The sequence below is a fragment of the Salvia splendens genome, chromosome 6 (assembly GCF_004379255.2).
Source record: "Salvia splendens isolate huo1 chromosome 6, SspV2, whole genome shotgun sequence".
Taxonomy (NCBI): domain Eukaryota; kingdom Viridiplantae; phylum Streptophyta; class Magnoliopsida; order Lamiales; family Lamiaceae; genus Salvia; species Salvia splendens.
In genome coordinates, this window is record NC_056037.1 from 26,918,066 (window position 1) to 26,943,264 (window position 25,199).

Consider the following 25,199-nt stretch of genomic DNA (forward strand, 5'->3'; position numbering starts at 1 on the left):
CTAGCTACTGGGCAAACGGCTGACCTCTTCGATGAGTATTTTTTTAAGGAGGATCAACGATGGTTCCCCATCTACCCCCCGAAGTGACTCGGACCCCCGACCTATAGGTCGGAGGTGAAGCGTCTTACCACCGAGCTGCGCTTCGTTGTCTGGTTGGGTACAAACAAGTAAACTGCCACCCCCAAACATGGGTACAAGCAAGTAAACTATCACCCCCAAGGGAAATTAATCCCCAAGTTGCGCCTCCCAAGAGTCGAACTCGTGACCTCCAGGATGGACGCGGTATCTAAGCACCCTTTACCGCTAGGCCAAGGGGCTTGGATACCTCTTTGATGAGTATTTGCATGTGGGTGAGTCAACTGGAATCGAATGCCTCAAAAATTTTTGCGACATCGTTCGTTCTGCTTTCGGTGAGGAATTCCTTTGGGCACCTACCACCGAAGATTGTCAATGGTTGCTTCATTTTCACAAAACAGTCCACGGATTTCCCGGTATGGTTGGCAGCATTGACTGCATGCATTGGAAGTGGAAGAATTGCCTGAATGCTTGGAGGGGGCTGTAGAACAGTAAAATATAGATATAAGCGGAAAAGTAAATAAACATAGTAGAGAAAGTAGTAGTGTATTTGGTGTATTTTATTACTCAACACATGCCACATATATATAGTACAAGAGACTAAGCTAGGCTATGTCACATCACCGATGTGGGACAGAATACTAATATTCTTAACACTCTCCCTCAAGCGGGAACATCTATATTGTGTCCAGCTTGGTACAAAGTTCTCAAAAATGTTTTTCCCCAAACATCGGCAGCAATAGTAGTAGCCGAAACTATAGGGCAGTAGTAGTTGCATCTGTTGCATAAGTTGTAGCAGCAGCTATAGGGCAGTAGTAGCAACTGCAGTAGCAGATGCAGAGCAGTAGTAGCAACTGCAGTAGAGTAGCAGATGCATGGTAGTTAGTGTCAGCTGTAGCAGAGTAGCAGCTGGACAGTAGTTGCAACTGTAGCAGATGCAGGGTAGTAGTATCAGCTGTAGCAGAGTAGCAACTGTAGGGCAGTTGTTGCAACTGTAGCAGAAGCTGTAGGGCAGTTGTTGCAACTGTAGCAGAAGCTGTAGGGCAGTTGTTGCAACTGTAGCAGAAGCTGTAGGGCAGTTGTTGCAACTGTAGCAGAAGTAGCAGATGCAGGGCAGTGACAGTTGTAGCAGAGTAGCAACTGTAGAGCAGAAGTAGTAGATGCAGCGTAGTAGTGACAGTTGTAGCAGAGTAGCAACTGTAGCAGGAGGACAACTGTAAGAGGAGGAGTAGAATAATAACTGCTGACAAGAACACAGGTAGATAAAAAGCAAGCAAGAGCGCATGCAAATAATAGCGCAAAATGCAGCAATGTAAAAACCCTAGTTTGGGCAGAGTAGCGGAGTAGAGCATAGCAGAACTGTAATTTCAGAAATAGTGGTATAGCAGAACCATAATAGCGCAGAATGCAGCAACGTCAGAAACCCTAGTTTGGGCAGAGGAGCAGTTGCGCAATATAGTAGTGGTAGAAACCCAAATTTGGGTATAATTGTTAGAATTGGTATACTGAAAAGCATATTTCGAACATGTTGCACGGATAGAATTGCTTGTATACAATAAACTCTACAATCCACTTTTATCCCAAGGCAAAAAGAAGTAATTTTGTCGCATTGATGTTTGCTTGTGCATTTATAAGATGTATCTCAAACATTTGAATGTATAAGAAGCAAATAAGTCTAATTCTTCTACATAGTAGACTGGTCGTGAACGACGTTCACAGAAGGTGACGCAGTCGGTTCTTTGTAGAAGAGAAAAATAATTTCACAACCTAGATACGCTTTGGCTACCTATCATGAAAGGTTGCAGTGTCAGCCCGCATGTTTCCTTACCTTTGGAAATAAACGACACTAGTGTGGTATAGCACTGAAGGATCTAACAGTTGAGATAAGTCTTTCTTGCTATTTACTAAAAGACGAGGTCTCGGTGATTGTTATTTCTTAATCATTGTTGACATAACATTGAGCATACGATATTGATTATGCACTACTTTGATTTATCAAATGGTGCGAATTTTTCACAATCCAAGAATCCTGGTATCTTGGGTAGTGGTGATCAATGTCTAGAGGTGCTAGTATTGTTATTGCACTGAATCATGTGTTGGGTGAGTCCAGTTTGATAATATCCTCAAGAGGTGTTCGAAAAAGGTTTTATTATTCAGAAACCCGGCCGGTTGAAATTTATTCCAGAATAATAAATAAAGATTTTGAACTAGACAACTCTTGGAAAAAGATATTAATTAATTAAAGTCAAATAGCGGACTTAAATTAATTAATGGATATTTATATCTTAAACACGGGAAATAATAAATTAAAGAGGTAAAGCCCGGATTATTCGTAATTTGGGATTGGACGGGCAGTCAATATTATTATACTATAGTGGATGATAATAATATTCTATTGGACCTGTATTAAATTGAGGCTCAATTTAATTAGTAAAAGTCCAACCTCCATGGATCCCTAATCTGGCCCATCATAACTTTATATAAAGGAGACTAGATAGAAGACTAAATGAATTGATTTTAATGATAAAAATTCGTGACGGAACTGAAGTTCAGTCTTCTGCCTAGTTAAGTCCTTTCAATTCTGACAAGCTTTGCCCATCCAAAGGTCAGATTCTGAGCTCGGGATACAAATTAGAAGGTTCGTGGTTGATTATGAAGAACATCACGTGGAGAAGGCGCAAACAATCGTCGATTTTTTGGAGAATCAGATCGGTAATTCTAAACTGTAGGAATTCATGAATTAGGGTTAAATTCCTTAAGCATGAATTAATGTGCGTTCTAGCATGCAATTGATTGTTTAACATGTGAATCAATTAATCACATAATCAGTCAAATAGATCAGTAGTTCTGATTTATTTGTTTATGCATGTCTTCCGCTGTGCAAGGGGCTCCAAACCAAGGTTCGTGGTTGAGTATGAAGAACATCACGTGGAGAAGGCGCAAGCAATCATCGATTTTTTGGAGAATCAGATCGGTAATTCTAAACCGTAGGAATTCATGAATTAGGGTTAAATTCCTTAAGCATGAATTAATGTGCGTTCTAGCATGCAATTGATTGTTTAACATGTGAATCAATTAATCCCATAATCAGTCAAATAGATCTGTAGTTCTGATTTATTTGTTTATGCATGTCTTCCGTTGTGCAAGGGGCTCCAAACCCCATCAATTGTCAGAGCCAATTTTTTGCTCTGATTATGTGGATTAATTTCATGTTATATGAATTGCTTGAATGCATTCTTGATTTCGTTTTTTGTGTTATTGTTTCCGTCGAAATATTTTAACATAAAAAAATCAATGAACAATTGACGTCGGAAAGGAGAATTGGACGCTGCATTTTTTTGGGTGAATCAATGCATAATTTATTTTGTGCGATTCAATTTTGTTTTCATTACGTGAATATAGTGTACTGATTAATCAATATCCTTGGTTAGTAATCATTACATAGTTTGAAGATTTGATTAACTTTCATCGAAATCTATTTGAGAATTAGAGAATCAAATCACACGTAGTGGCAGTAGCATGTTCTTCTCCAATCATGGCAGGTCGTGCGCACGCCAACGCAGCAGCTACGAATTGGGTTTTGGACTAGGGCAGTTTTGTTTCAGCTGAGAGAAGCCCAGGCGGTCTGATCAGCAGCGACAATGGCGGTCTGAGTGGGAGCTGTGTTGTTGCGGTTCCCGGGCTCAGTGACGTCAACTATCTAAATTGGTTAGGGTTTCCCTAATCCTAGGAACTAGTTTGGAAAAAATTTCAAAATTAGTTAGGATTTCCTAATCCTTAGAACTAATTTTTGAGTTCATTCAAGATTAATTTTGAATAAGATTTGAGTATATCTTGAGTGGGTTATCTAAAATTTAATTTTAATTAAATTATGGATTAGTTGGAATTTATCCTTATTTTATGGATTTGGATAGATATCCTGATAAATCCTAGATAAACTTGGATAATAACAATTAATTTATTTTCTTTTGTCTTATGGATTTATATAAATTAATTTTATGAAAATGAATCCTAGATAGACTAGATAAATAATTAATTAAATTTAGATTTTATCCTTATTTTATGGATTTAGATATATTCAATTATATCTAGAGAAATCCTAGATAAATTTGGATGAATAATTAAATCCTAGATAAATTTGGATTTTATCCTTATTTTATGGATTTTATCCTTATTTATGTCATATGGATTTAGATAGATTTTATTTTATCTTGTTGAATCCTTGATTGACTAAGATAAATATTAATTAAGTTTATCCATATCTTGTAGATATTGATAGATCTATATCTATCTAGAATATATCTTAGTAGATTTGGACAATTAAAATCCATGTTTATCTTTATCTTGTGGATATTTATAGAATTTGTTCTATTTAGAAAATATCCTATTAGATTTAGATAATTAAATGTATCTCTATCTTATAGATATTGATAGATATATATCTATCTAGAATATATCTTAGAAGATTTAGATAATTGTTAATCCAGTATTGTAATTATCTTTTGGATTTAAGATATATTTAGTTCTATCTAGTTAAATCCTAGTTGAATTAATTAATATTAATTCTAGTTTATCCTAATTTTATGGATATAAATAGATTTATTTCTATTTAGAAAATATCCTAGATAAATTTGGATAAAGATAATACAAGATAATCCTTATCTAATTGGATTTTGATAAAATTAATTTTATCTCGAATAAATCCTAATAGATATGATATATTCTAGTTTCTTATTCTAAATAATCTAAGATTTTCTTAAATCTTGGAGTGATTGGATTTTATCTTTAACTTATGGATTTGGATAGATTTGTTTCTATCTTGAAAATATCCTAGTATGATTTAGATAATGATAATCCAAGGTCAGTCTTATCTTGAATTTTAGGATTTGATTTTATCCCTGTAAAATTTAGAATAATCCTAAGAGGATTTAGATATATTCCACTCTATCTAGATAAATCCTAAATTAATTTAGATAGTCATTATCCAGATAAATCTTATCAAATCCGAGATTCCTATTTTGGATAAGATAAGCAATTAATTATTTAATTAAATCTTCCTAGATTTATTAAATAATTTAAATAATTATCTAATGATTAATCACCATGAATTAAATGGATTTATCTGTTTATTTGGTGTTAATCTATTTTAAGTGGGTTATCTCCCTTATCTACTTATGTGATAATTATGCAAAAACCATGTTTAAAATTACTAAGCGATAATTACAACAATGCGTTGTATATGGTCTCCATAAATTGGTCTATTTATGAAGCAGTTTCTAATATTATCGCGACCCACCTTAGTGGGAGCAATAATCCTATGAAATAGCAAGTTCATAAGATTATACTTCTTATTAGTAAATTGTTTAAACTAGAAGCATGTTTCTAATATTATCGCGACCCACCCTAGTGGGAGCCATAATCCTGTAAAATTGCAAGTTTATATGTTTAAAACATATTTATAAGATAGCTATGGAATTTTGTTAGTGGCGTACGACCTTCCCTAGAAAGAGTATCAAAACAGAAACGAAATTCCTGGATGCAAATATTTATGGTAAAAGCTTATGCAATATTTGGCGTTCATGCCACCTTAGTGGTCTCTGGACTATTCGTCGGTATTGTGACCAGGAAATTGTTGGAATCCGAATTTGTATGACCTCCCTAGAGGCGTACTTATTTTGGTTTTCACAGTTGTGAGTTACATAAATTGTTTTGTGGTTGTTTGCGATTATGTATCAAGCATAGTATGTGATAAATAGTTTTATTTCTTCTCAGCCAAATTCTTAATAATGTCTGCGAACCTTAATGAAATCAAACTCGAAGGCCAAAATTATGTAGACTGGAAATATAAAATGGATAAGATTCTCATTGCTGAAAACTTAATGTTTGTATTCACCAATTCATGTCCTCTATTTCCTTGACAAAATTCTATAAAGAAAGTTTAAGAATGCATTTCATGCTTGTGCCTGACAAGTTCTTTGAGATAGAAGGTCAAACTACTTTCTTTTAAGTAGTAAGACACGTCTTGGTTTATATTGATGAAACAGGAATATCCAATAAGGACGATGTCCAGATTCTATTGGAATTTACTCAAATAGTTTCTACACTCAGTTCATCGCCAAATATAGTAGGACGTGATTATATGAAGGTTGTTACTTAAAAGTTGGAAACCTTCTACATGATATTCACTTTATTACTTTTGGAGGAAGATAACATGATAGTTGACGAATTCATTAAGGCTGCATCTTTCCTATGTCTTAGTTCAATCGAACAGAAGACTAGCAATGGAAAGAGGGAAGAGCTGAATTGTCATCAATAAAAGCTATAAAGACACGAAAAATTAGGTGAAAATGCAAAAGAGAAGATGCATTGTGAGTCGGATTGACCTCTTCTACAGAAGGACAATGACTTAGATAACAATGCAATTTCTAAAAGAGAGATCTAGATCCAGTTGGGCAGTTGTTGCAGTGGGAGCTATTTTTTATGCTCACTTTATTGTTTTGTTTTGATGTATAAGACTTTGTTTTATTGGTACAGTTTAATTTGGAAAGAATTCAGTTTCAGTTTCTAAACTTGTTAATGATTAAATGATGTTCAATGTCATTTGATAATGCGTGCATTATTGAGAAATGTGGATCGAATATCTATCATAGTACCATAGAAAAACAAATTATACATCATAGTATCTAAACAATATAATTGCAAAAAGATTGAGTTTAACACGACAGTTCAACTTCTTAAACAATGAATGATAAAGTATTTATGATATACTTAAACATAAGGCCAAGAAAATACTTAGTAATTGTTCAAACTAATTTTGTCTAACTCAAGTGACTATCAAGATTTTAACAACTTGTTTGTTAAATAGCTTAAAGGTCAAGTAAGTCTGGTTGATGCACTATAAGTTAGAATCCTTTGGTGGTTCAATGGATTCAGAATACTTATAGAGATGCAACATAGAAAGACTAGTAAGTCTCAATGGTTTACACCATAGGAGACGAGCAAATGAGTTAAGATCAGTAGTGGGAGTTAAATCCTAGTTGACTACTCCAAGCATTCTTCTAAAGAATGGGATAGTCATATAAGAAGATATCGAAGTCTCTCGAAGACAAGTTCGATAAGTGAACAGTTTTACTCAATAACATCTTATCATTGATAGGATATACGTTGGAAACAACGAGTTATACCTTAAAGAAACTATCATAACATCAGTACCTTCTACAACACACGAGTTGTGGACTAGAGGCAAGTTTAGTCCAGCACATCTCAAGGTGTGGAGTTATTCCAACACATGTTTTGGAAAAGGTATCCAAGTAATTGGAGTTGTGTACTGAGGTATGTTTTAAGGTTGTCTCAAATGATAGAAAAGGTACAGGTTCTATAATCTTCATGGCAAGATATGTGTTTGTTTATACGAATACTAGATTCTTTGATGAAGATTATGAGGAGAACTACAAGCCTAACAAACATGATAATTCTCAAGCTAATGAGAATATCTATTTTCCATCTTAACCAAGAAGTCATATCATTAGAAACTTATGCACTAAGAAAATCAACGTTTGTACCTAAGATTGTAAGAGTCGTGTCGTAGTGGGAGCGTTCTTTGCGAACATAATAAGTTCATGAGTCTAAAAGAGTCTTAAGACTCAGTCTTAGATCAACTTGAACATAATCTCTGTAACTACAAGGTCGCAATGACTTATTCAGATAATCATTCTTGATAAGATGATAGATTCTAAATAACAATCTTAAATAGACAAGAATGTTTGCAAGACTTGCGATACTACCCATAGACTATTTCAGTCAGTGGGAGCTAGTGGACCTGCAAGTGTAAGCATGGATCTCAAAAGGTTAGAATAATGGCAAAGGGTTATACCCAGAGAGAATTATATTCTCGCCTGCCATTTTTGCCTAAGTCGATCTATATATTGTCTATTGTAGCCTACATAAATTAGGATGTATGTACTATGATTGTCAAGACAGTTTTCTTTAAGTAGAAGTCTTGAGGAGATCATCTGCGTGGAACATCTTAATGGTTATGTAATACAGGGCAAGAAAGTTGAAAGTGCACTATATTTGGTATTCTTGGTACTCTACGATGATGACATCTATAAAAGTTGGTAAACAACTAAGAGGGTTATCTAGCGTAGGAAACTGGTCGTCTACTCAGTTTAAGGATGATGGATTTAAGATAATCTAGTTACATTCTAAGCATCTGTGTCATTAGATTGCTAGAAAAAGAATGTATGTTTTCTTAAAGAATCCTACATCTACACAATACTTAGACACTTTAGCATTGAAAATTCCAAGAAAAAGTTTTTTTTTTCTAGACGGAATTATTTTGTCTCTAGTCAAGTGTTTTTCGACATTGAATGAGATCAAGAAGAATGAGACAAGTTCCATAATTGGAAGTCTCATATATGCTATTATGTGTATTAAGTTAGATATTAGCTTTGCCGTTGGCATAGAAGCATGATATCATTTTAACCATGGCCAAGGACATTGGATTGGGTAAAGAATATACTATAGTACTTGAAGAAGACTAAACGGTATGCTCTAGTTTACCAGACATCCATGTTATGTCCTTTAGGTTACATCAACTCGATTTTATAATTGATTGATGATGGAGTTATCCTTGGACTATGTGTTAACGGAGTTGAAAACTGAGTCATGAAGGAGTGTGATTACCAATGTTTAAAAAACCGGACCGGACCGGCCGGTTCGACCGGTTCAACCGCGAACCGGTAGGTGGTCCGGTCCGGTTAGCACTATAAAACCAGTGACATGTTCAACCGCCATGAACCGCCGAAACCGGCCGGTCGGACCGGTCTGGCCGGGAACCGAAAACCGGTTCAAATGCTTTTCAAAATTTTATTCTAAAATTTTGGCCTTGATAGGGGTCGAACTCAAGACCTCCCAGTGAACTTACCAACAATTCTACCACTACACTACAAAGACTTCTTGGTAGTAATATGAACATAAATTATTTTCATATGTTAAACACGAAATATTTATCAATATAAACTAATAATTCGTGTTTAATATGTATATATGTATATTAAGAATATGTGATTAATTATATTAAAAGTTTACTACTATTTGATTATATACTAGGAGTATTTACTAAATATATGTTTTTAATTTATGTTTATTCATATATCTTTGTGTATAATATTATTTTGCCGCATTACTTTTTGAAAATAATACTATGAACTTATTTATTTTTATACATAAATATTAAATTTTTTATTTACAATAACTTACTACTAGTATAATTTATATATTTAATTATATTTTTTGATAAAAAATTAATAAAATTCTATCATTCACTAAAAATATATTCTTTTTAATTTTATATTCTTTTAAGATAATTCATTTTAATTTTATATATTCTTTTAAGAAATTGTTAATTTTAATATATTTCTTATATTTTAATTATACTTTTACAATCACTAATGTTTTATAATATAGGAGTTTATAATTATACATAGTGTTTAATACTAGTTTTTAATATTGTGTATTATAATTTATTATTGTATTTAAACTTAACGTCATTAAATATTCTAATATAGTAGTACAAGACTTGTTTTCTATAATAATACTATTAATGTATAATACTATAATATCTATTGATAAAACATTTGATTAAATTTTATTATTTACTACTAAATAAATATATATATATATATATATATATATATATATATATATATATATATATATATATATATATATATATATATATATATATATATATATAAACAGTATTCCGGTTCAACCAATGGTTCGACCAGTGAACCGGTTGAACCAGTGAACCAGTAATGACGCCGGTTCGCTTGCCGGTCCGGTTTTTAAAACATTGGTGATTACATCACACTCTATTATGAAAATTACAAGTGTAGTTTCTTCGGAAACTGCTAAGGTAGTTGTTCATCTCAGTAATTTCCTGATAGCTTTGAACGTGAATCCGAGTATGCCTATGAGTATTATATTTTGTTATGATTACTCTAGCCATGTGTCTAACTCGAGGGAAACACGATCTGATAAAGCTAAGCAATCACATAGAGATGAATTATGAAATTAATTAAGGATTAAGTGCGCAGCAAGACGTTATGGTTTCCAAGATATCATCAGAGAACAACCTGGCAGAACTTTTCACAAAATGCCTATATGGCAACATGTTTTACACATGAGGTGAAAAGTACGGTAGTTCAATGTATCAAGGCCCGAGACCTGCTTAGAGTATAAGTGGGAGAGTTTTGGCAGTGGGTATACTCGAAAGCATGATTTTGAGTATAAGTGGGAGATTGTTAGAATTGGTATACTGAAAGCATATTTCGAGCATGTTGCACGGATAGAATTGCTTGTATACAATAAACTCTACAATCCACTTTTATCCCAAGGCAAAAAGAAGTAATTTTGTCGCATTGATGTTTGCTTGTGCATTTATAAGATATATCTCAAACATTTGAATGTATAAGAAGCAAATAAGTCTAATTCTTCTACATAGTAGACTGGTCGTGAACGATGTTCACAGAAGGTGACGCAGTCGGTTCTTTGTAGAAGAGAAAAATAATTTCACAACCTAGATAGGCTTTGGCTACCTATCGTGAAAGGTTGCAGTGTCAGCCCGCATGTTTCCTTACCTTTGGAAATAAACGACACTAGTGTGGTATAGCACTGAAGGATCTAACAGTTGAGATAAGTCTTTCTTGCTATTTACTAAAAGACGAGGTCTCGGTGATTGTTATTTCTTAATCATTGTTGACATAACATTGAGCATACGATATTGATTATGCACTACTTTGATTTATCAAATGGTGCGAATTTTTCACAATCCAAGAATCCTGGTATCTTGGGTAGTGGTGATCAATGTCTAGAGGTGCTAGTATTGTTATTGCAATGAATCATGTGTTGGGTGAGTCCAGTTTGATAATATCCTCAAGAGGTGTTCGAAAAAGGTTTTATTATTCAGAAACCCGGCCGGTTGAAATTTATTCCAGAATAATATTTGAACTAGACAACTCTTGGAAAAAGATATTAATTAATTAAAGTCAAATAGCGGACTTAAATCAATTAATGGATATTTATATCTTAAACACGGGAAATAATAAATTAAAGAGGTAAAGCCCGGATTATTCGTAATTTGGGATTGGACGGGCAGTCAATATTATTATAATATAGTGGATGATAATAATATTCTATTGGACATGTATTAAATTGGGGCTCAATTTAATTAGTAAAGGTCCAACAGGTTTGGCCCAAGTCCAACCTCCATGGATCCCTAATCTGGCCCATCATTAATTTATATAAAGGAGACTAGATAGAAGACTAAATGAATTGATTTTAATGATAAAAATTCGTGCTCCCTCTCTCCAGGGAGTGGACGAAATTTTCAGTTTCACGGAACTGAAGTTCAGTCTTCTGCCTAGTTAAGTCCTTTCAATTCTGACAAGCTTTGCCCATCCAAATGTCATATTCTGAGCTCGGGATACAGATTAGAAGGTTCGTGGTTGAGTATGAAGAACATCACGTGGAGAAGGCGCAAGCAATCATCGATTCTTTGGAGAATCAGATCGGTAATTCTAAACCGTAGGAATTCATGAATTAGGGTTAAATTCCTTAAGCATGAATTAATGTGCGTTCTAGCATGCAATTGATTGTTTAACATGTGAATCAATTAATCACATAATCAGTCAAATAGATCTGTAGTTCTGATTTATTTGTTTATGCATGTCTTCCGCTGTGCAAGGGGCTCCAAACCCCAGCAATATAGCGCAGTAGAGCAGAACAAAATATAATTTCTGGTAGAGTAGAGTAGTGATGGAAGAGCAGAGTGGGGACAGTAGAGCGGGCAGGGCAGAAACCCTAATTTAGTTCTTTTTTTTTAAACCCTAATTTTCTAGAGACGGATTCGAATCCGCTCTGATACCATGTAGAACAGTAAAATATAGATATAAGCGGAAAAGTAAATAGACATAGTAGAGAAATTAGTAGTGTATTTGGTGTATTTTATTACTCAACACATGCCACATATATATAGTACAAGAGACTAAGCTAGGCTATGTCACATCACCGATGTGGGACAGAATACTAATATTCTTAACAGGGGCAACACTTAAGCGGCCACAAAGGCGGCGGCCCAACGCTTATCCTTGAAGCGGTCGCCGACTACCGTCTATGGATTTGGCATGCATATTTCGGTGTTGCCGGATCCAACAACTTGAACATGCTCTATTCTTCACCACTCTTCAATGATGTTTTGAATGGTGTAGCACCGGTGATCGACTTCACCGTCAACGAAAATCCATACCACATGGGTTACTATCTCGCCGATGGTATCTACCCAAGGTGGTCGACTTTCATGAACACGTTCAATAATCTGCAAGACCCGAGACGGGTACTTTATCCGCAGCGTCAAGAGGCTGCTCGAAAAGACGTCGAAAGAGCTTTTGGGGTCCTTCAAGGCCGATTCAACATTGTGAGGGCCCCGTCTCGGCTGTGGTACGTTAAAAATATTGCCGACATCATGTACACGTGTATTATCTTGCACAACATGATTATAGCTGACGAAGGACCGATGGCGGCTAACTTTTACGACGAGGATGAAGTCGGAAGCTCAACTGCAAGGTCTCCCTCACGCCGAGGTTAGCATATGACTGTGCGCGAGAGGATCCAAACAAGACACACAATAGCGATACCAAAACCCACACTGAGCTACAAGAAGACCTAATCAAACACATTTGGGCGAAATTCGGCAACGAGTAGTGGTTTTTTAATTTTATGAATTTAATTAGGTAATTTTTATTTTTTAGACTTTAATTATGAAATTTTTAATTTTTAAGCTTTTAATTATGTAATTTCTAATTTTTTAGTAATTAGTAATAGTATTTTTGATATTTTTAATGCATTTTAATATTGTGAAAATGTTTTTATTTGTATTGAATAATAGAATGGTGGGACCCTTGAACATGTCCTTGCGGAAGAGCATGGATGTAGGTCTTGTGCTCTTGGGGAAGAGCATAGAGTAAAAAATTAGTAAATGTAGGTCCGGGCACACATCCATGCTCTTTGGCAAGAGCATGGATGGGGATGCTCTAATCAAACGTGTTTAAAAACTTCTTTAAAAAGCTAGTTTTTCTGCAATTTATTGGACCATTGTTTGTCCAAAAGTTTTTATCTTACGATCAACCAATAAAAACCATCTAAATAACATTCATATAAATTTGGATAAATAGCTATTTAAATCACCAAGTTTGGTCAAAATATGGTTTATCCAAGTTTAAAATCTGCTAATTAAATCACGAAATTTCAATTTTTCTAGTTTATCCTATGGGTCGAATTTCATATGGAATCTTTGCATCTACACATTGAATCTATCTTGAAATGTCAATCCAACTATAAGATCAAGTTCCTTGTGATTACATTTTGGACTATGCAAGCATCTTATTCGTGATTTAAATCTCAAACCATCTTGAAATCTCAATCCACATAAACAAATATTCCATCTAAAATTCAACTCATGAGAAAAACTAAAAAAATTGAAACTTACTAACTTAGTGATTTAATTAGCATATTTTAATCTCTGTGAGATAGACCAGATTTTGACTAAACTTGATGATTTTAAATTACTATTTACCCTATAAATTTTCACAAAAGTGTCCTTTTATATGTTAGTATCCATGGCATGGCCCATCAATCCGTCAGTGTAACTTGTAAGAATTAACTAGCTTGATACCATAAAAAATGAGAAATTATATGAGTGTAAGAAAGTGATGAGTCTATGCATTTAAATTAGCCATTCTAGCCAAGGCAGTCTTGTTTCCACCCCAGTGGCGCAGCCTCTCCCGCCAGTCGCAGTCCTCATCGATGCACGTCTGCAGCCGGGCGTCCTCGACCCGGATCCGCCAATGCGCGTCCGAAAAGTTCCCCATCTCCGCCTCCCTCCTGTCCAGCTCCAGCTGCGCCTTCTGCAGCGCCCTCAGCAGGCAGTAACGCTGCAGCTCCCCGGGCATCGCGTCGTGCACCCGCCACCACAGCGCGTGCGCGGTGTCGCTAGCAAACTCCCTCAACACCTCCACATTCCAGTTGCAATCATAGTCCCTGAAGCACATCCACGGCTTGTTCCCGAGATAGTGCACAACGTACATCCCGGGAGGGTCGGACTCGAACATATGGCTCTTCCTCTCTTTTGCCGCGGCATCGTCCCCTGCCCAGAAATGCTTCAGGAAATTCGCCCGCCTCGGGATCCGGTGCCACCACGTGAAGACCTCGTTCAGGTAGCCCTGGTCCCCGCCGTTGTAGGATTCAAAGTCGTTGACATGGTCCATGAGGAGCCGGAAGGTGCAGTTGGATGGCTCGAGGACCATCACGCCCGAGTTGAACACATGCTCGTGGTTCCCGGTGGCGGAGAGCTCTGGCATGGCGAACAGGAAGTCGGTGTTGCGGAGGACGAGGAGGTCTGAGTCGATGAAGATGACCTTGTCGTAGTCCGTGAGCTGCCAGAGGCGGAACTTGCTGTAGTTCCACTCGTTGTAGGCGTCTTTCTCGGCTTTAGGGTTGCGGATGCGTTGTATGGTGCGCACCTCCCACCCGGCGGATTCCAGCCCCACCCGGTGGGAGGTGCTGATGTATTCGTCCACCAGGATTACCAGGTCCCTGTCGGACCCGGACATCCTGATGCTCTGTGCTACCACGATGGCTCCACAAACGTAGACATAGTTTGAATGCAGCACCGTCGCATACGCCTCCCGCCTCCTCTTTGTCGACACTGAGTATCGTTGCTCTTCTGTTTGGTTTGAAATAAAAAAAAAAGAACATTATAAAAATGAATGAATGTAATAATATGTTTGGAATACTAAATTTTTATTCGAAAGTCTCTAGGATTTGAAAAAGAGAAACCCATCCCAACAGGTGGAAGTGCCAGCTGGCGGATCCGATTGGAAGATGTTTGGTTTGTAATAAAAAAAACATTAAAAAGAATGAATGAGTGAATAGAGGCAATATGTTTGGACGACTAAATATTTTATTCGGATTTGAAAAAGAAGAAGAAAAAAAACCTATCCCGATAAGTGGAAGTGCCAGCTGGCAGGATCCGATTGGAAGACGAAGCTTCTCCCTCAATCTCCCCAAATTTGGTTTGTACAGCCAAATGCTGCGTCTACGCGTGACAAGATCCTCGCATCTGAACAAATTAGGCACGGGAAAGCAGGTCGTGGCAAGGAGAATATGCAGGGGCTGGGTCCCCTTGTGCGCGGCTGCCAGATCGGCAGCCGCGATCTGCAAATGCAGCCGCGCAACGTTTCTGGACCACTTGTACTTGTGGCAGGGCAGCTTGACAGCGATGAGGTCGAGGCGCTGCTTGGGCGGTGCAACTCTGGGGAGGGAGGGGCAGACGGGGACTTGCGCCTCTTCCTCCTCGTCGATCCACTCGGGGTAAAGGGTCTCCCACGTTGCGTTGCTCGACACGTAATCTAGGCTTAGTACTGTCTGATTGGCCATGGGAATCAATTGCTTCCATTCATGGATTTCTTTGATGTTGAAGTTGAGAATGCCTATGTGATTGAATTTTCCATCCTCTCCTAATTCATTTACTACTTTCGATATCTCGTCCCAATCCATCTCCAAATCCGATGATTCGTACCCATCATCTGATGACCATGTCCTGTTTTAATAAAAACACAGTCAGATAATTCTAAAATAGAATAGTTATCTATCCTTGTAAACGGGCAACTTACTCGGAAGCGATTGGATGGTAAGCAAAAACTACAAGGCAAACCACAAATATTATGACTAGGAATCTCCATTTTGTGACCTTCCTCAATTTAAACCAACTCTTCCAATTCCTAGCCTTTTGCACCCTTCTCTTGTACATCTCCTCTTTCAAAAATTCAACTCTTCAATTTTTCCAAACTTTCATTCACAAAATGCTAGAAACTAAACACACTTATGATTGAGGATCTCGTGTGCCAACATTAAATGCATAAAATAATAACATCTACACTTACCATGTTCATAAGATCTTAATATAACGTCGTCCACTTCATAAAATTGGATGCTTAGAAAATGGGAGATCGGATCTCAAGTGTTTGTAATTATAGAAGATAATGACAAATTGAGTTATCCATTTAATTCTCTCAATTCGAATTCTTTATACACAAATGTTTTCATGTGTAGTGCAATCATTGTATATCTTCTCAATTTGCTAAAGAAAGATGGCCATCTATATATTCCACTTGTGTAATTTGCATATTATACATTTTCCCCAAGAGCAAACGATGGACTTTGGTTGAAAAGTTTAGTGAAAGATAGTCCTATTTTTATATATTAATTTTATAATAAAATGTGAATAAGATTAAGCTAGTGGAATGTGGAGTATATTACCAAAGTAGTAAAAAGCAAATGAAGAGTTTATTGATGGACAAACAAAAATGGCAAAATGGGAAGTTTATTGGTGGACATAGGGAGTATATTACTCATTAGATAAAACAATAATGAGATACAATGTGAGAAAAACTAAAGCAAAGTTTGTCTAAGATATAATTAGTTGCGAAGAGTAGAGGTGAAATGAAAGTGTAATCATAGCATTGTAGAGAGGAGCCAAAATACATGGTTATATGCATTGAGCCTTTGAGAAAAAAAAATGCAACCAAATAGTAATAAAAAAAAAGACACAGAGAGGAGTAAATATGACAACTGAATGATTGTATCAGGATTTTGAGAAAAAAAAAGGACAATCCAATAAGAGCATCTACGATGGTTTTGGACAAGTAATAGCTCAGCCATAACTTAGCCACAAACTCCTCCTGCCACATCAGCAGCCCTAAAAATTCCTCCTGCTACATCATCAGGACAAGCAACTGGACAAGCAATAGCCTAGCCACAATAAACAAAATTATAAAAATAAATAATTAACAATCACACAAAATACGGAATTAAATTTTTGACACAGATACGAGAATGCTCAATAATAATATTAAAATTTAAAAAAGTACATTAATTATAAAAAAAGTACATTAATTTTTTAAAAAATTACATAAATAAAAAAAAATCCTCCTCCACACACGAGCCCCCCCGCCTCCGCCTCACTCCTCGCCGTCGTCGCCGCTATCCGGGACCCCCAAATCTGCGGCATCTGAGCCCGCGTCTGAGGCCCCCCAAGTGTGCCGCGGCGAAGGTTAAATCGCCTGCATACTCACGAGCATCGCATGGAGAAAACTCTTCTCCTCGGGGTCGGTTTTCGCCCTCCATTCAGCTAAGACCTTCCACATCTGAGAGCGCGTTTGTTGACGCGCGAAGAAGGTGAGGTCGGCTGTCGACTGGCCAACAGGGGGGGATGCCGACTGGACCTCCTGGGAGGCCTGGCGAGCTCGTTGTGCCCGCCTTTGACCAATCGGGCGAGTGCGGCGAGCAAACGCGGGAGGGGACAGGAACTCCTGTGCATCCTCGGGGAGGTCGTGGGAACAGCCGCTGTAATCACCGGTATAGTTCAGGCGCTGCTTCTTCGGTCAGCCAGCGTCGACACCTGCCTGAAACTTCTCGGAGTCCATCAGCACCTCGTAGCATTTCTAGTAGGTGAACTCCTTGTAAAGCCCGGGCACGGGGAAGGCTTTCTCCGCAATCCTCCTGCAGTCTTCGTCAGTTTGGCCACTGGTCTGCATTCGGAGGGCGTTGGTGTACAAGCCCAAAAATCGGGAGACCCCAGCCCGGATTCGGTCCCACCCCTTCCGGCACTCCTCCCCGCTGCGTGGCCTCCCCTCCGGGCAAAATGCCTTGTAGGCTGCTGCTATTTTAGCCCACAAGTTGACGATCCTCTGATTGTTCGAGGCTAGGGGATCATCGCAAATACTCACCCACGCCTTGGACAGCGCGACGTTCTCCGCATCCGTCCACTTCCTCCGTGTCGGGCTGTCGTCACCAACCGGCTGCGACGACTCGCCGACCACCCTCTTCCCCTTCTTCTTCTTTGGCGTGCCCCGACCCCGCCTTACTCCCCTCGTTTGAACGGGAGTGTCCGCATCCCTGAGATCTATCTCCAACTCCTCTAAGGAGAAAGTATCACACCCAGTGAACTGCGTCTCCGCTGGGGTCGATGTGTGCGAAGAAGCAGTCACAAAATCAAAACTGGGGCGATAGACATTGCCCCCCCCGGCGTCCCCTGCATCCCCGGGTACCCCGGCATCATCTGCATCTCGGGTTGCATCCCCGGTACCCCCTGCCCGCCCGACATAGCCGGCCCGCCCTGCATCGCCGCCCCCCTCCCCCCCTCCCCCCCCCCCCCGCATCCCCTGCCATCCCGGCATACCACCCTCGGATGCCATCCTGGGCATCATCTGCTGCCAATGGTACATGTTGTAGTACCCGGCCATCGGACCCCATCCACCTCCCCGAGTACCGTGGGAGTTTGAGACCCGCTCGTCCCTGGAGTAGGCTCGTTGTTGTGTTCCATTTCGCGTTGTTGCTCTTGTACAGAAATTAAGATAGAGAGAATACTCGTTAAAACAAGTGGTGCAAATGAAAATGACGTGCAAATCGCGTATATATACTGTTTCGAAAATTAAATAAAAAAAATTCCGCTTGCCGATCGGGAGACTGCAATGGCGGCCAGCCGATCGGCGAGCGCATCGGCGTGCGCTCGCCATTTTTCTCGTCGATTTGGCGCTCGCCGACTGCAACGGTTCGGCGAGCGGACCGGCGAGCGCCAGGGATCAGCTAGCCGGTGGGCTCGCCGCTATTGTGGATGCTCTAACAGATGAAATAAACATGACTTGTAACTGTAAGTGAACATAACAATCAAACGGCACTAAACATAAGGATCGTGATTTTTTACTAACAAAGATTACAATACGTATAGGCTACTTCGCTTGAGTTTTTACCTTTTCATATTTTGTCAATTCTTCTGAAAATGTTGATATTAGTCTATTACAAATATCATTGGTATTCAATGTGCGATAATGGAGGCGACATTTTGGTATCATCAAATTAATTTACGTGTTTTTTTCGATTATATATTTCCTTTGGATGTTTAATAGAATCATGCAAAATGTGGTGTATTAGCAAAATCAATTGAAATGCACTAACATCATAGAAAATGAGACAAAAAAAAGACATTTAAATATATGGCACTTTTTACTGGCCACACTCTCTAAATAAAATGATCAATTCATTTAAATAGAAACAGGGTTTCACCACAACACATACATAGCAAATTATAAACATTTCTCCTTTTCCTCAGTTTAAAAGGAATTGGTTATGAGATAGATAAAAAATTCTAACAGACATTTGTGTTTATTAATTCTATGGCTTTCGCCAAAAACTTTGCAGGTCAGCATTCAAATAGGAACAAAACTATTTCAGGCTCATGAAAATTGCAAAATTACAAAGGTGTGACAAACTGCAATTTGGGAAGGACATAACTCAACTGCCGGAGTCAGAGATCTTCTCCTCTTTAGGCGGCGCATATTGTCTGGTAAGTCGCGATCTCGTCCATGGATCCACAGTTGGCCTCTGTGGTGGTGGCGGCGTCGGTGGCTTAGCTTGCCTAAGTTCGTTTTCCCTATCTATAAACCTGAGGTGTAGAGAAAATGAATAAAAAAAACTAATTGTTTGGTACAGCAAGAGCAAGAGAGATACACATGCTGAGGAGAAGATCTCCGAGTTTATCATACAAGACTGGACTTACTCAATGTACGCCATTGGTGCAGCATCCCCAACTCGTATACGAGTTCGAAGCATTCTCGTGTATCCACCTGCTCTGTCTCTGTAATCAATGCATATCAAATATGTTATAGCAATCATGTACCAGAAGCAGTGGATGAGATTAGAGGATTGAGATTCACTTGTATCGATAGGCCAATTCTGTGAATAACTTGTGGATGACATCATCGCCACGAACAAAGGCACCAGCACGCCTTGCAGCACATAACGTACCCTGTAGCAATGTAAAATGAGTTAGAAACTGGGAACGAGATCAGGTGTTCAACGACGTAAATATCACAAAATTAGAATTCAATCACTGATAGAAGTCCTTCCTTAATTATAACAACCAATCAACAAATGGGATTAAAATGCTGCTAAACCACACTTCCTTTAGAAAGTCTTTTTGGATATGAAACAACTAGTTAGAATAATAGCAGAAGTTAATGTAAACATGATAGTTCCATCTTTTTTGAGTCAGTTAGTGAATAGAAATTTCCAAGTTAAGGTGCATTTGAACTGTTATGCTCTACGGTCAAAAAAATACTTAGTAAAAGTTCATTCAAGTATATATGGATGAATATATCAGGAGTCCTATTTACAAATCTTAAAAAAATCAAAAGAAATCAAATCCTAACATGAATAAAATATAAACTATTGACTAGTCCTACTGAAACATGATTCTCAAATAAAGAGCCAATGAAATAATTAATCAACTAAGAAAAACAGGGAAAAGTGACTCAGATACTATTCACAACATTTTCCATATCATGTAATCTTCTTTTGTATCTTCACTAATATACACGATATCTCGACAACTGTCCGTATCAATGTCACTAGCAATGTGATGGTACATTTATTAAATCGAGAGATACATATAGGATGGAAATTGTATAAATTCTGATTTGAAATGTATGACGTTCAAAACGAATGTGTTTTTAATCCGCAGACATATCCGTCATTTCAAACTTTATGCTCGTAAAAACTTCAGATTGCATAAAACAAATAAAACACCTCTTTTCCGAGCTGTACCATATTATCAGCAAGCCTGCGAACTTCCTTTGCCTAAAAAGATAACAAGAGAAAATATAAACATCAAAAATAAATTAAATTTCTTGAATGTTGATGACACCAAGCTTCTAGTCATGAAAACTGATATGCCCCAAAAGCATTGAATCATAATAAATCAGGCAACCAAACTTCAAACACATTTTAGTCTTCCATCATTCCATATAAATACACATAATTTTCATAGACTGATTACAAAAAATTCAATTAAACAAGAGGAAATTGGTACTTGGTCGGTTTCCATCAATACTTTTGTACTGAATTTATAGCAAACGTCTCCCCAAATTGTTGAATTAGAGAATATAGTTGAAAGCGCAAAACCTCACTAAAACCCTAATCAATCTCAAAACCACAGAAAATAAAAAATATATTTATTTCCAGAAAATTCAATTAAACGAGAGGAAATTGGTACTTGATCGGTTTCCCTCAACATTTTCATATTGAATTTATAGCAAACGTCTCTCCAAATCGTTGAATTTTCATAATACAGATAAAGCAGCAAAACCTCACTAAAACCCTAATCAATTTCAAAAACACAGAAAATAAATTAAAAATAAAATTTCCAGAAACCTTCGCAACTGTTGTCTCGATCCGCTCATGCTTCACTAGCTGCGACACCATCGTCCTGCTCAACATAATCAAAACTTTAGTCAATTTCTTTGCGAAGAATATGAAAAATGGTTATGAAAGAAGAAAAGCTAAATACAAAAGGATCTCACAGAGAGCTGTGAATACCTGAGCATGGACATTCTGTGGCCGGTCGGCCGATTGAGCTTCCTGAATTTCGTCATTTCGCTCAGAATGGAGAGAGAGAGGCGACGAGAAAATGGGAATGGTGAGCTTGAATTGAGATGTGGAGATTATTGGGCTTTCAAAATTGGGCAATTGTAGATGGTCTTTTTTCGGATTGAGTTAAGATCGAAGAAAGGCGAGTTAGTAAGCCCAAAAATGCATTCCATCGGTCCCAACCAACTAAGTTAGAGTCAAAATTATGAGTATGATTTTGGAACAATCAATTTAACATACCAAACACATGCAAATTAATAACTAAAGACTAAAGTCCGTGGATATATTTTGCGGTATTTTGTTTTATTTTTTAAAATTTTCTACTTCCCTCTGTCTCGGCTAAGATGACACATTTCTTAGCCGGCACGAGATTTTAGGAGTTATTGGTTAAAGTGTTTAATTGGAGAGAGAGAAAATGGGTATAATAAGTATTAAAATAGAGAGAGAAAGAAAGATGAATATTTTATTATGAGTGAGAAATGTGTCATCTTAGTTGGGACAAACTAAAAAGGAAAGCGTGTCATCTTAAGTCGGACGGAGGGAGTAACAATTTAGGGGAGATTTTTTTTTTTGCTCAATTATTAATGACTCTTGATACTCCTTGACAAAACCCTAACATTGGAGTATATTTATTTACAAATAATTCGGAAACTGTCATGACAAAATCCTAACATTGGTATATATACTAGGAGTTAAAATAGAGCAAAATAAAACAAGTTTGGCCAAAAATAAAATCTTCGGGCAAATCGCCCGGTAGGGTATTCCCAAGTTCTCTGGTTGTCCGAACTGGGCAAACATTCTAGAAAGCATCATGTGCAAAATGCACAATCAGGCGTTATTGGCTTGCCCAATGGCTCGTGTCGGGCAAACTTTTTGACTCCTTGCAAGAGAAAACAACTAAAATGTCCGGTCAAGCATTATTGGCTTGCCAAATCGCCCATGTAAGGAAAACTCTTTGGAATCCTTGCACGAGAAAATGACTCGAGCGTTGGCTGATTGCCCGATTGGCCGAGCCGGGCGAACTCTCTGGAATGTTATTGTGAAATATCCAAAACGCCCGGCCGAGCGTTCCCTGGTTAGCCAATCGCCTGCGCTGGGAAAACTCTCTGTCATCCCATTTTGTCGTGCTCCCAAGTGGCTTCGAACACAATTTTAGGCTTCGGGGTATCCACATCTCGAGCTTCCTCCTTGATGCTTATCTGGCAGATGAGTGTTTTATCATAGACCTCGTCATGGGACGATGTAGATCCTTGATCGGGTTTGTCACATGATGTGTGATGGTTAGATTCACATCAACTAGCCAAAACGATCGACTCCACCAAGTTATACTTCTTGAGACCGACAGGGTGAAGTGTCTCCTTAGCTTTGGTCTTCCCCTTTGAGTATCACTTGGTAAGCTCCTCAAGAGGGGACTATGATAGCTCCATGTCCAAAATTTTATAGTCACCGGTGTTGATTAGGAAATCGGCTTCGGGTCAATGTTGGAGCCATCCGTTCCAGAGGTACCAAGATCTTAGGTATCCATGACCGGTCGGTACATGTATCCGTGTTTCCCCGCACAAGAAAAGTTGAGATCTCATCCTGCAATTGGCAAATGTTGTAGTAGGCTTGCTAAACAGTCGGGTTCATGGCTCTCAGTTGGGGAAAGGCAGGCTAACAGTGGGGGACTATCAAGGAATACTAGAGATTCACTGGGATTTGTTAGGGGAACAATTGGATTCAGTTTTTACGGTGTGAGAGAGATAAATGACATGAGAATAGAATGGAGTGAAGATGTGATGAAGTAAGGTGTGAAGTGAGGTATTTATAAAGTAAAAATCATGAATAAAATTTAAAAATAAATTGAAATCTGTCGGCGGATTCTGCAGCGGAAAACCGCTCGCTATAGCGCTGCAGAGTCCACTGCGGACCGTCGCACACGCGTTTGGTAGGTTTTTCGGGCACTATTGTGCACGTTCTCATTTATCTTACTTTATTATTTCCCTTTTTCACTTTACGTTATTCTACTTTATTCTCAATATCAATTAAGTTAACATTTTAAATATCTATTCCTTAATCTCCATATTCAAAAGAAATGCTCCAAGACTAATAAAACGAAGGAATATAGATTTTGACAAAGCTATCATATAGCGTTCCGCTGAATATAAGAATGAGCAAAATAAGCGAAAACTAAATAACTTATCCGAACAAAACTAAAATCTAAAATTTGATTAAATTTTTTTCATTCGGTTCAAACTTTTAGCTAATTTAAAATTTTCAATTCGGGTTAAAAAAAAAGGCGCAAAACCAAATGCTCAGCTGTGGCTGAATAAGACTACGAAATTTGTGTGGAATAAATAAAAATCCTATAGTTCCCGTATACTATGTACCCAATATACAGCTATTCCGGGGCAATCTTTTTCAACGTAGAGCCATTTAAAAGCACAGAGCTTCTTCCTCCAATTCAATAATTCAACCCACTTTGCATCCGAATCTCCACCCCAAATCCCCATCCATGAACCTCCCGGACTTCTTCTCCGACGCCGCCGCCGGCACCAACCGCCCTTCCCCGCGAAAGGAGGTCCAGCTGCATGGCCCACGCCCCACCGCCCTCAAAGTCAACAAAGACTCCCTCAAAATCCGAAAACCCCCCATCGCCCCGCCGCCGCCGGAAAACCGCCAGCCCATCATCATCTACGCCGTCCCCCCCAAAGTCATCCACACCACCGTCAACGACTACAAAAGCCTCGTCCAGCGCCTCACCGGAAACGCCTCCACCTCCTCCTCCCCCTACGCCGGTGGGGCCCTCTCCCCCGCTGCCAGGCTGGCATCTCTAGAGAAAACCACTTCTCCCAAAGAGAGAGATCCCTCCGCCGACGCCGGAAATTTCGCCGTCGGCGATTTCGTCGGAGAAACCAACGTGGAGATGGGGGCGCTTCCCGGAATTTTGTCGCCGGCGCCGGGGAGTTTTCCGGCGATTTCGCCGGGATTCTTTCTGCCGTCGCCGGGGCTATTTTCGCCGGCGAATTGGGATCCGTTCAATATGTTCATCCCGAGCCCGTCAACGCTCTTCACGGCGCCGATGGTGTCGCCGTCGCCGTCGTCTTGCGATTTGTTCAACACATTCTTTGACTTTTAGTTCGCTAGTGGAACTCAAAATATCTTCTTTTTTTCTTTTTCTTTTTTTAATTTTTATGATTATTAAATTAGATAAATTGCATTAACCATGTGTCTTTTTAGCTAATAAGTTTTTCTAGAGAGAGAATGTGGAAAAAGAGGGGTTTTGGATAGAGAGAGGAAACTTCTTGGATGACACTTTGTCTTTAATTTTGGAGATTGTTATTTATGCCAAAATTGGCTTTCGATAAGAATGCAATATTGTTTGTTATTTTGTTATTCTCAACTAGTTATAGCAGTGTTTATAATGTTTATTTATTTATTTATTTATTTATTATTTATGAGGTTCTAAGCTATTGCATGATTGCGTATGAATGAATAGATGGTGAAGGTGTTGGTTCCACCAACCTTTTACGGTGTGAACAGTTTTTTTGAATTACTTTGTAACTATTATATTTTACGGTCATTTCATTTATTTAATT

General features: G+C 38.2%; 3 protein-coding genes across 5 annotated transcripts; 1 reads left to right on the forward strand and 2 right to left on the reverse strand.

Moving 5' to 3' along the window:
• Window positions 1–13,785: 13,785 nt before the first annotated feature.
• On the reverse strand, window positions 13,786–16,061 carry LOC121806217 (UDP-glucuronate:xylan alpha-glucuronosyltransferase 1-like). Its single transcript, XM_042206182.1, has 3 exons — window positions 15,810–16,061; window positions 15,132–15,736; window positions 13,786–14,860 (listed from the first exon to the last, which is right to left on the reverse strand). The coding sequence occupies exons 1-3, from the start codon at window positions 15,944–15,946 to the stop codon at window positions 13,854–13,856; spliced, it is 1,749 nt and encodes a 582-aa protein (XP_042062116.1). The 5' UTR covers window positions 15,947–16,061; the 3' UTR covers window positions 13,786–13,853.
• A 3,118-nt stretch (window positions 16,062–19,179) lies between these two features.
• On the reverse strand, window positions 19,180–21,729 carry LOC121806232 (50S ribosomal protein L17-like). Of its 3 annotated transcripts, none has more exons than XM_042206207.1 (6): window positions 21,571–21,729; window positions 21,406–21,460; window positions 20,800–20,832; window positions 19,911–20,002; window positions 19,754–19,831; window positions 19,180–19,639 (listed from the first exon to the last, which is right to left on the reverse strand). In XM_042206207.1, exons 1-6 carry the CDS (start codon window positions 21,624–21,626, stop codon window positions 19,489–19,491), a joined length of 465 nt encoding a protein of 154 aa, XP_042062141.1. In that variant the 5' UTR covers window positions 21,627–21,729; the 3' UTR covers window positions 19,180–19,488. The 3 variants fall into 3 exon arrangements, with proteins under 3 accessions (XP_042062141.1, XP_042062140.1, XP_042062142.1); XM_042206206.1 differs by having other exon boundaries at window positions 20,782–20,832; window positions 21,571–21,728; XM_042206208.1 differs by lacking the exon at window positions 20,800–20,832.
• Window positions 21,730–23,959: 2,230 nt separating this feature from the next.
• LOC121806653 (protein MKS1-like) lies at window positions 23,960–24,988 on the forward strand. The gene has a single exon (XM_042206770.1). The coding sequence runs from the start codon at window positions 24,116–24,118 to the stop codon at window positions 24,737–24,739; it is 624 nt and encodes a 207-aa protein (XP_042062704.1). The 5' UTR covers window positions 23,960–24,115; the 3' UTR covers window positions 24,740–24,988.
• Window positions 24,989–25,199: the final 211 nt, after the last annotated feature.